Source organism: Helobdella robusta (assembly GCF_000326865.2).
Source record: "Helobdella robusta unplaced genomic scaffold HELROscaffold_3, whole genome shotgun sequence".
Taxonomy (NCBI): Eukaryota; Metazoa; Annelida; class Clitellata; order Rhynchobdellida; family Glossiphoniidae; genus Helobdella; species Helobdella robusta.
In genome coordinates this window covers 5,160,439-5,172,784 of record NW_008704501.1, presented here as the reverse complement: position 1 = coordinate 5,172,784, position 12,346 = coordinate 5,160,439, and the positions used below count along the sequence as shown (strand labels likewise).

Below are 12,346 nucleotides of genomic sequence, written 5' to 3'. Positions count from 1 at the left end.
TTGTTTATTTAGCGATTCTTCTCGTATAATATTGTCACTTAAACAATGACAATAAAAAAGTTAATAGAACTTTTATAACCTAAACCTCAGTTGGGGATGGTTGAGACAATCATTTAAAGGGTTGAATGAGACATCTCAATCAACCCTGAATAATTAATTATTATGTGTTTTTTATAACTCTTTACCTTTTAGTTATATAATCAGTAAATATAAATTTAGGTTGGTTTGTATTAATTTATCTGATAAATTAATTGAATAAAACATAAATTATTTATGTTTTTTTTTATCTATTTTTATTAGCATTATTTAAATTATTATATTTATTTTGGAAGACATGCCACGAACTCATATTCGAAAAACAGAAAGAGGGAAGTATAGTTTGGAAATTGTACGCAAAGCTGTTCTAATAGTAAAAAATGGAGAAGGGTTGAGAAAAGTGGCCAAACAGTTTGAGATAGACAAAACTACATCATCCCGATATGTTAAGAGATTTGCAAATAATGAAAATTCACCTATGATTGGTTTTTGGGGAAATCGTAGAGTTTTCACATTTGAAGAAGAATTGATTTTTTGTAATTATTTAATTACATCATGTAAGATGTATTATGGTCTGACGGCAATGGAAATGAGAAAACTGGCATATCAAAAATATAAGAATATAAGAATAATACTCCAGATAATTGGCATTCAGGACAGATAGCTGGGAAGGATTGGTTTGATGGTTTCTTGAAACAAAACACGCAAATTTCAATTTGAAAACCAGAAACAACGTCAATGGGAAGAGCGTCTTGTTTTAATACAACAAATGTTGCTGCTTTTTTTTAAATCTAGAAGACGTAAAGGCTCGTCATAATTTTCTAACGAATAATATTTATAACATCGATGAAACTGGTTGCACAACAGTTCAAGGTGCGATAAAAGTTTTATCACCAAAAGGACAAAAGCAAGTTGGAGCAATTAAGGGTAGTGAGGATCGAGGCAAACTGGTTACAGTTTGTTGTGCTATTAATGCCATTGGTCAAGCAATACCTCTGATAATGATTTGTTATTCAAATTACATATTTTAAGGTAAATTCAAATCAATAATTGTTTTTCAAGTTAAGATGTTCCATTCAGACACCTGTGCTTCTTCTCTTGGATAACCATGAATCACACTTGTCTATAGAAGCGATCGATTATGCCATGAACAACGGAATAGTTATGCTCAGTTTCCCTCCTCATTGTAGCCACAAACTACAACCTCTTGATCGTACTGTTTACGGTCCATTTAAAAGGTATTACAACACTGCATTAAAAGACTTTATGATTAATAATACTGCTCATCGACCAGACATTTATGATATACCGGGACTGGTGGTAAAAGCATACAAAAGTGCAATGACGATTGAAAACATCACTTCCTCATTCAAAGTTACAGGCATTTGGCCACATAATTCAGATGTTTTTGCTGAAGAAGAATTTCTGCCATCCAAAGTAACTGATAGATTCAATGGTGCACCAGATGAAACATTGACGGATTGTGAAGCTGTGAATCCTAACAGTTTGAATAATTTAGAGTCTACAGATCAAGTTTTTTCACAGCAGGATAGTGCCTACAAACCAAGTGAATCATCAAATCCCCAATTGAATTACACTATTGAAACTTGCAAAAATGTTCTTGATGAGATCGCTACAATATTTAAACCTGAAAACGTCAGGCCATTTCCAGTTGCTCCACCTAGGAAACTGAAAGGTAAACACCCCAGGCCAGGTAAAACGAGGATTTTAACAGATACTCCAATTAAAAATGAAATTTCTCAAAGACAAGAAAAAAGAAGACAAAAAACAGAAAAAAAGTAAAATGTGAAAAGAAAAGTCGCAGGCAATTGAAATTTTCAAGCAATTCTGGCAAAAAAAATAATGGTGATGATGATGATGCTCTGTTTCTTTATTGTTGCTCTTCATGGTCTTCTTCTACAAATGGTGAAAGCTGGATTAAATGCCAGGGAAAATGTAAAGAATTGGCACATACTGCTTGTGCTGGTATTTCAAAGACAGAACAAAATTTTGTTTGTAAAAAATGCAATTTGAAATAAATATTTTGTCGAAACTTTATTTTTTTCAAATTAATTTTATTTGATTTTGGTGAAATTTAATAACAATTTATCCTATAATATTTTCTAAATAATATGTCATAAAATGTTTTCTTGCTAATAACTTCTGCAAGCCATAAAACAAAAGCAAGGAATATTAACTTTTGAAATATCAATGAGTTAAATGGTGTCTCAAGCATGACTCCTGCTGTCTCAACCAGTACAGTAGCAGGGATGGTTGAGACATTTAGGTACCTGTAAAACTTTTGAAACTGTCTTCTAGAATGACTCACAATGTTGCATGAGGTTATAAAATCTTATTCAGTAGACCCAGCTCTAACTAAAATGCTAAAAAAGTGTTTAATGATGAAAGGCATTACATTTTGTTTACGTTTGGACGGAAAGTGTCTCAAGCATCCCCACTCTCCCCTATACACACACAGAGGGGCGGATCATGGAGGGGTTGGGGATAATACGAAAAAGCACTTCTCCTTATCAGACCATGAAAATAATTGATTAGCCTGTGTATAAAAAAAGTTCATAGCTTGAAATTTGAAAATCACCAAAACGGGAATAAGCAGAAAAAAGTAGTTCATTTCAGAATCCTACAGAATATTTTTATAAGATCAACCTAGATTTATGAGAACGTTTCAACGGTTCTCTTAAGTGTTTAATTAAAATAACAATCTCTGGTAAACAAGTTTTATAAATTAAATTATTATAAGTATATTATTTCTATTTGTAATTACATTTTTGATTGCTCATTGTCTAGCTCGCCAATGTTTCTTAAAATGTCGTAACATGCCACATGAATTAGATCAAATAAAATATTATCACCAATCCCAACATTAATTTTAGAATTTTTAAAGATGTCGTTGGCGAAGTTTCATTCATTTTATTTGGATAGCTGTACGATCAGTGCTTTTGAGTTTGACTCATGTGAAAATAACACATTCATTTTTGAGTATTAAACATTAACTAGTAAGTAGGTGAGTAGACTTTACAAAGAAGTGTGATTAAAGAAGTGTCTATGTAGTTATTATAAACTACAAAGCGATTAGCAATGATATTGGCAGTTTGGATAGCACAGCACACATCTAGATGATGAGGTTGATGGGTTTGGGCAAATTGTTCGTCTGTTGTTGTTCAAATATTTGCTAAGGATGGATAGTGCGTTCGTGTGTTTCGAAATGTCATTGGGTTTATTTAATTCACGCTTGTACCTTTGTATGTATGCGCATGTTTGTTTGTATGTATGTTTGTTTGTATGTATGTACAATTGTATGTATGTTAGCATGTTTGTATATATGTTTGTCAATAAACATTAAATTTGTTTGTATGCTTGTGTTTGTACACGTTTGGTTGTACGTTTGTATGTTTATGTATGTGTATTTGTTTGTGGGTTTGTGTATTCATTCATTAACAGTTTTGCATGCATTCAATTTTCGCGTATTCACGACACAACATCATTCTGGTTCATTCTTTTCATCCAGATATCCGCAGCATATCGCTCCGATGAGAGTACACTTTCTGTGTAGTAGGAGAACATTAGCATTCATCATCGTCCTCATCTCAACTCTCTGTATACAGAATTCACTGCAAGGTTCGTTAAAAACATCTTCTATTACTGCACTAATATAGCAGCTCTACATACTTCAAATGTCCTCTATATACTGATTTTTTGCGATTATCAAATTATTGTTTATATTGGTTGGAGAAAAAAATAACAACGATTTCATATTACAATCATGAAAAAATTATTTCGGCAGAGTTTTTTTTTATGTGAGATTTGAAGAAAAAAGAAGCGTGGCTGTTGTTTATTGCGAAGGGTGTGCAAAAATTAACCAAACATTATCAACTTTGAAACAGTTCTTAGAAGAAATTTATATAGAGAATTTTTTCAAAAACTAAATACACCTGTTATTGTGGAGAGGCTAGAGTCTCAGACAGAGAACCATCTCTTGTCTAAACCTTTCTTATGAAATGTATAATTTCATAAATATAATTTACGGTCGATTGAAACTTTGAAATTGTCAACAGGAGATTTTAATGAACGTGTGCTGATTTAAATTTGGACCATAAAAATGACTGAGAGTTAGGAAGTATTAAATTATCCATCCAATTATTTTTCATTTTTAAACATATATTCATCCATCCATCCATCCATCCATCCATCCATCCATCAATCCATCCATCAATCCATTCATCCATCAATCCATTATTTTCTTCTTTTTTCTTTTGCGTGGCATCTCCATTTGAAAGATCTTCAAAGTAAAGGAAGCGCATACCATTTTAACGTGCGTGTGTACTTTAAATTTTAGTTTAAATTTAAATATTAGTTTAAATTTTGTTTATTTACATTTTCTAAAATTCTTTCTTTTTTCTCCGCAATTTCTTTTTGAATAAATTGTGTAAAGCTGTTTAATTATGCATTGCACTATCATTACATATCTATAATAATTATTTACTGTAAAAGAGGACTAGCCTTTTTCAATTACATTTTGCGTCTATATAATTTTTCATAATTTCTATCCATCTTCATTTTTAATATCTCTACCGTCGTCCGTTTTCATCATTTTATCAGCATCAAAGTTTTCAAAATAACCTTCCAGCGTTTACTTTTCAATAATTTTTCACTTTTTAATTTGTTGTCATCTATTTCATCCATCCATTTATCTACCTATCCATCTGCCCATTTATTCATCCATCTATCCAACCATCCATCCATCCATTTCAACACCCATCTATCTATCAATTTCCCTACCATCCATCCATCCATCCACCCATCTTTTTTTTACAATCTCAGTTGAAGAGAAGTATTGTTATGACGAGAGCTTCAGAGTGGCCTGCAGTCGCGACGATGAGGTCATCGTGTTCAGAGACGCCACGTTCGGACAGATGGACGGCCACCACTGCATCAAAGGCGAGAGTGGGATAACGAAGGGATGTCAGAAGAGTGTCCTTCATCATCTGGATCGCATGTGCTCCGGAAGGAAGTCCTGCAACGTCCTCGTCAACAATGTTTCATTTGGCTCACCCCCTTCTTGTCCCAAGAACTACAAACCCTACCTCAAGATTTACTACGATTGTCTTAGAGGTGTGCTGCATCCGATGATTTCGATTTTCCTCCACACGTCACAATACTTACAAACATTTTTTTGGTTGCAAATAACAAATTGATGAACATTTTAATGAGAATTCAAAACATAGCGCGTTGAAACACAAACTATTTGAAAAATTAATAATTTATCAAACTTATAGAAACTGAAAAGAAATAATTTTTTTTGTTCAGTGGTGACAGCTCCCGCCAACGTGAGTTGTGCTTCTTCCGGTGGTCGGAGTGTCCTCATAAATAATCAGCTACACGGATACATAGCCAGCTACGTAACGATGAGCACCAACTTGGGGTCAGCCAACTGTCCCTGGAAGATCGAGGTGCCCAAGGGACTGAAGATTAACCTGACACTCATCGACTTCACAATGCCAACGAGCGATTTGTGGAGAGAATACGCGGATGTTGTCGGTCCTGGATCTGGAAGATACGGTAACTACGATCATCGCGGTCGATATCCGTTGAATCTCGATCCGTATCACAGTCACATGTATGGAGGAGCAGGGATGAGTCGAGGGATCGGAAACGATTGCAAAAAATACGGAATTGTGTCGGATAAATCGTCTATATCAAGACTGGCGGAGAAAATTTGTGGCAAAGACGTGCGAGAAAAGCATATTCTTTTTTCAAGGAGCAATGCCATCGAGTTGAAGATCTACACGCAGGATCAAATGAATCAATTCTGGTTCCTCATCAAATTTGATGGTAATTTTTTGTCTTTCTTAATTTAATTTTCGTCAATTTGCATGTTATAAGCAAGAGATGTTTTGTTCATGTTTGAAAAAAATGTTCCATTAGTTTTATTTGAAATAGTTTTTAATTATTTTGCTCCTTCTTTGGAATTAAATTCCATTTGCTAGATGGAAACGTATTGTTGAACTTGTTCGAATAAAATTATTGCAAACTTGAATTTTATAATTTATAAAATTTTGATGATTTGAAAAAATATTTACCCTGTTTGTAAAATGCAGTCAAAATTTAAAAACAAAATTTGCATTTGCAAAAAATTGTAAAAATTCGTCGACATCTTTCATTGAATTATTTGTTTCGCATCTCATTTCTCATCCCTACACAAAGGCACTGACACACATCGCCTGTCACATACTCCATTGCGTAAGCCTATGATACGTCGTTCACACACACACACACACACACACACACACACACACACACACACACACACACACACACACACACACACACACACACACACACACACACATAACACACACATAACACACACACAACACACATATATAACACACACACATAAACACACAACCTCACATCTAACAATTCACTTATTCATGCACCTTTCCATTCATGCAGCTCCATGCATCAACACCTGCAAATGATAAACATACTATATGGGCAAACGTTGTACATACACATTACAAACACATCGCCAAGCAAACATCCTTTCTATTCATGCCTTCATGTTTTTATGCAGAATTTTGTTGAATACATACAAAACGATACAAAAACATTGGCATATAAGCTGAACGAATATTACAACATAAAAAAGCATGTAGATTCCCACTTAAAATTGAATACACACAATCGTATGTGTTTACACAGCCAAAAACTCTAGTGCTCATATCATAGAACATAAATTTACAGAGAATAAATATTTCAAGCAAGCATACATGCAAACAAACCCACACAAACAGACAAACAAATGTGCATGAATACTAAGTAAATCTCCAGTGACATACAAACATATGCCAAAGTACATGCAGACACACACACATTTTTGAAAAAAAGTACACAAGTACCAGCATCCATAACCTCTCATGCATGATTTCTCGATCGATGATATTTTTTCCTCCTTACAGCGATTGGTTGCACGGAAATCTCTCCACCCCAGCACGGTTGGATGAGGAAGGATGAGAACGAGAGGTGGTTGATGGGCTGCAATCACTCCGACCACACCTGGGCCATGAACTGCGACGACATGGAAAATGTCTGGGTTGGAAATTATGAAAACTGCTCCGCCGGTCAGTTTTTTTTTGCTTTTCTATAAAAAAATTTTTCAATTTATAAATAGAAATTATAAACATTGAAATTATAATCAATGATAGTTCATTAATAAGCCGATATAATTCTTCACCACAGAAAATTACGATTCACATTATCTTGTTTTTGGCAAGGTTGCTGTCCCATACAGTTAGAAGAATTTATTATATTTACATTATTATTAATATTATTATATAAAAATAATAATATGTAATTAATTAAAAAATATTTTTAAATAATGAATAATATTAATAAACAGCGCTAACAGTGGTCGTAACGGTCATCTTATCAGTCATCGTCGTCATCATCTTCCTTCTCATAGCACTCCTCTGTTACGAATGGTTAGTTTTTGGTTGTTTGGCTGGTTAGTTAGTTGGGTGGTTAGTTGGTTGGCTAGATGGTTGGCTGGTTGGTTAACTAGCTGGTTGGTTGGCTAGCTGGTTGGTTGGCTAGCTGGTTGGTTGGCTAGCTGGTTGGTTGGCTAGTTGGTTGGTTGGATGTTGGCTTTACTGCCAGCACTTAGTCACACGTCAATCAAATTTTATGTTTCAACTTAATTGGAAAAGTCACGCTATGATGCATAATCATAAAAGTTGACGTCATGAAGGAGAATAACGTGAAAAGTTATTAGAACTCTGAATTTGTAATAATCGGACAAATGATACCACGTGCTTTATTTGAACCAAAACTTGAATAAATAAATTAAAGAACATATTGGAATTTAATTATTAAATTTTTAAATAGTTTTTGTAATTACTATAAATAAAAATTTGCTTAAACTTGTCAGGTTCAAAGGAGGGAGACACAAGTTGCGACGAGAGTCTATGCAGGTCTCATCAACCGACCCCGTTGAAAGTCAATCCTGTTTGCAGCAGTACCACCAGCAACATCTGCAGCAACAAGATGTTCAGCAACAGCAGCAAGCGCCACAACCACAACAAACTCCACACAAACCAACACAACTAACGACACAGGCTTCCATATCAGTGACGTCATCATCTCAGTGTGCAACTAACAACCAACCCCCTCTGACACAACAACCGCAAGAAATCAAACCGAAACCAATCTTAAGAAATGCTCAAAATTATCAGCAGCAGCAGCAACAACTGCAACAACAGTACAACCAATCATTCGTTGACGCGTCTTTACTTCTCAGTACCATTGGAAGCAGTTCCGAAAACGTAGCGAGCTGCAACATTGACGAGAACATCAGCAAGTACAGCAGTCGAACGCTGCCGTCGTCAATGAAAGGCGTCAAATACTCGAGCCACACGCCACAGAGCACCCTCTCCACGGCATCAAACAACAACGATTACGTCAGAGAGATGTGGCCCATGGCTCCTCCCATTGCCAGCAAGTTGACAGGAATTGACAGACCAGACAGCCGCAACGGGACCAGCTTGTTCCAATATGGAGACTCCGTAACTTTCAATCTGCAAAGTGGTCAGACATCGGGTGGAAAAACTCTTCAACATCATCATCATCACCACCATCTCCATCATCCCCATCCTCTTCACCCACAAACGCAACAACTTCAGCAGCCTCTGATGCACCAGCAGCAACCACACCAGCCACAGCAGACTGGAACTTTGATATACGATGGTGATGACGACACTCACATTTACGAAACTCCGAAATACTTGAGACGCGAGAAAGCGGCCACTATGCGTTTGCAAGTGAAATCAGGTCAAGCGAAGACTTTGTCATTTTACGAGCCGACAACGAACAGCACCGCCCCAACAAACACGAACGTCATCACAACGGTAGCAACTGCTTCATCGATGGTCACATCATCCCAGGACTACAGAGGTTCCAAAACTCTCCCTCGCCAGGTCTTAGCGGTGTCCGCGAGTGTCAAATTATGATGGGCGGTTGTGTTCTTATTTGTAAACGTGTTTGTTGTGATTTTATGAAATATCGCTGTAGTCGTTTGTTTAGCGTTACGGCTTTTGAAAGCGTCACATTTTAATGTTTATCTTATTTTTTTTTATAAATTTGGTGAGATTTGTAGAAAACTAACACAGTTACCTAATTTAATAAGACTTGAGATTTCTGTTTAAACATTTCATCATTCAGTTATTTATCGCGCTGGTAGTCTAGTTTCGCCATGTTACACATTTCAGCGCAAAATGGTTGTTAGCATTTGATGATTCATTCACCTCACTTACCTCTGTACATTTTCACTTCTTTCCAATTTTATTTTGGTCTGCCCAGTCAGGCTTTTCAGATGATGGACATTGTCTTGCAGTTGTTCTTATTTATTGTCTCCTACCTCATTTACTTGGAAACATAGAAAAAATTTTCAAATTTTTATTTTCATAATTTTTAAATTCAACTTCAAACATAATATTTTATTAATTCCAAACTTGAAAAAACTTCCAATCCAACTTAAATGTTCCGATCGAACATACGGGATGTAGGTGAAAGCAGACAAGACTAATGTCATGCTTACCGTTTTTATTCAATGATGATATAAAAACCCGAGTTATAAAATCGAACTAGCTTCATACCCGTAACAACGTTCTCTTTATTTACATTCCAGTTAGAAACCCCAGCATTACGATGTTTCAATATCATTTCTTCTTATTTGGCTTCGTTTTTTAATTAAGCAGTTTTACGGTTGATTAAAGATACATTTGAAGAATTTTATGATCATTAAAAGTCCTAGATTTTTGTCCGCTGCTAGCTATCTCAAGTTTAATTTGTTTTCAATCATTGTTATAATACTATATACTAAATACTGTTTTATTAAGTAATATTTCAACTGTTACTACTGCTGCTAATAGAACGACAAGAGGATGCTGCATCTAAATCTAGTATTAATTCTTATAACTCTATTACATACAACAAATACTTTTATTCAAAGAAACAATGGCGAACTTGGGATTGTTTACATTTTGTCTCATACTTTTTCATACCCAGACACCTGTACATTCAGACAAAGGATCGGAAAATATCAAATAAGACATACCTCGTCATTCCTTGCTTTTATTTAAGCTGCTTCTCATGAATCACAACTTAATTATATTCCAATGGTAATATTATACTAAGAAAATTATTTTATAGAATTGTCTTACGAGATTAATTAGACGAAATATGATTATTTTTTGTTATTTTTTGTATAATCCTTGCTATTAACATCAATTCAAAGGCGCTTTGACTTAACATAACTATCTATATATTGAGATTTTTAAAAACATTTCATCGTCATCATTTCAAATGCGTTATCATCGTCATCATATTACATTTATCTAAAAGGCTATCACTTTCGTTTATCACAGGAGTGGGCAAACTACGGCCCGTGGACCGCATGCAACGGCCCGCAAAGCTATTTTATGCGGCCCTCGAGGTCTTATTCGCCAAAAAACGTCGTCAGCCTGACATAAGAACCAAAAAAATCATAAGAACCAAAAAAGTAATAGCTACAAATTTTTGAAATTTTATTTGCTATTTAAGTACATATGCGGCCCTTCAAAGGTAAAATAATTCTCAATGCGGCCCTCACAGCAAAAAGTTTACCAACTCCTGGTTTATCGTGATTAGGTTTTACTCAATATACGATTACATAAAGTGGGTTGTCACAATATTTATAATCTATAATATTATTTTATTATTATTATATTATTAACCGTAATTAATAATTATCATCTAAATCGTCTTATTAATCATTAGAGATTAGATCGTAGTGTCAATATTTATAAATGAGTTATACACTCAAAATTTTATATCGATCAATTACATCTTACTACCTCTAACTATTATGTGATTCAAGTTGAACATTGAAGTATTTTAATCTTTGGGCTATATTTTTTATGTACCACAATTTTTCATCCAATTTCTCATCTACTTTCTTCCCCATCTTCGTCATAATCATCGTCATCTTCATCGTCACCATTATTTTATGATCATAGAGACCATCATTTGGCAACAGCACTGTTTCTGCAGTTACCAAAAATCAATCGCTAGCATGAAGTTCGGTGTCGTGTCTACACTATCATCATCACCATCCTCCTTCTCCTTGTCATCATCATCAAAAACAACAACATCATCATCAAAAACAACAACATCATCATCAAAAACAACAACATCATCATCAAAAACAACAACATCATTATCAATACCACCAGCTCCGGCCAACAAAATATTGGCGATGTCATCATTCTTCAATAAACATACTCAGGAAGCTTATAAGCCCAGGCCTATACATGTTACATACAATATGTACTATATATATATATATATATATATATATATATATATATATATACATGCTGTTTAGATACGGATCAATGGTAATTTGTTGTACTGTGAAAAACGCGTCTGAGTTTGCATGCATATCTTAGTTTGTGTATCTGCTTTAGAAAGTGTCTAAATGAATGAACGAGCGAATGAAAGAGTATATGAATGAGTAAAATAGATGTATTAAGATTTGACGATGAGGTCAATTGCACGAAAAACAATGCAGCAATGAACGTCGACATAGGATGACGTAATGTGATAAAATATTTTACATCCGATTTGAAAATTCGATTTAACTCTCACACTAATAATAACGGTTGTATTGTTCCATTTTTTTTAAAATATGTTTTTTATCATAAAATCAGTATCTGACAGACACGGTTTACCTAAGTATTTTATTTTATGAGTTTTATTTTATGAATTTTATTTGCTCGGCAAAAATTGTTGCACTGCTTCAGTGTCAAAGTCTTGCTGCCGCTGTTAAATCGTGATTCAATCTAACATTGAGGAGAGATTAGCGTGGGAATTTTGAATGATTGCGAAATCTCCTCATTAGGAATTGTAATTGGATACATCTGAAAGCACTCATGCGCGTCATTGAATCGTACGCTTGGTGCCAGAAATAATTTTATCCAAGGCTGAATGACTGTCTTATTAATTAATTTATTAATCTTTCTTCTTCTATTTGCTGCTTTTTTTCTGTGGTTATTGATGCAAAATGTGTTGTTGTTACTGTTGTTGTTACTGTTATTGTTGTTACTGTTATTGTTGTTACTGTTGTTGTTGTTGTTGTTAATGTAATTAGTCAATGATGTTATTTAATGCTAATGCCCTAAAATGTTGATGTTATTTTTAGTCATGTGTGTTGTTGTTAGATCGCATCAGCTTCAATTGAGGCTGTTGTGAT

The 12,346-nt window shown here is 34.5% G+C and overlaps 2 protein-coding genes across 2 annotated transcripts; both read left to right on the top strand.

Moving 5' to 3' along the window:
* Positions 1-334: 334 nt before the first annotated feature.
* Positions 335-1,839, top strand: HELRODRAFT_161504 (hypothetical protein; the record flags this gene model as incomplete). Its single annotated transcript, XM_009021418.1, has 3 exons — positions 335-593; positions 904-992; positions 1,099-1,839. The coding sequence occupies 3 exons, from the start codon at positions 335-337 to the stop codon at positions 1,837-1,839; spliced, it is 1,089 nt and encodes a 362-aa protein (XP_009019666.1).
* Positions 1,840-2,270: 431 nt separating this feature from the next.
* Positions 2,271-9,065, top strand: HELRODRAFT_161503 (hypothetical protein; the record flags this gene model as incomplete). The annotated part of the gene is made up of 8 exons (XM_009021417.1): positions 2,271-2,323; positions 3,566-3,675; positions 4,879-5,169; positions 5,365-5,889; positions 7,020-7,181; positions 7,300-7,350; positions 7,988-8,064; positions 8,175-9,065. 8 exons carry the CDS (start codon positions 2,271-2,273, stop codon positions 9,063-9,065), a joined length of 2,160 nt encoding a protein of 719 aa, XP_009019665.1.
* Positions 9,066-12,346: the final 3,281 nt, after the last annotated feature.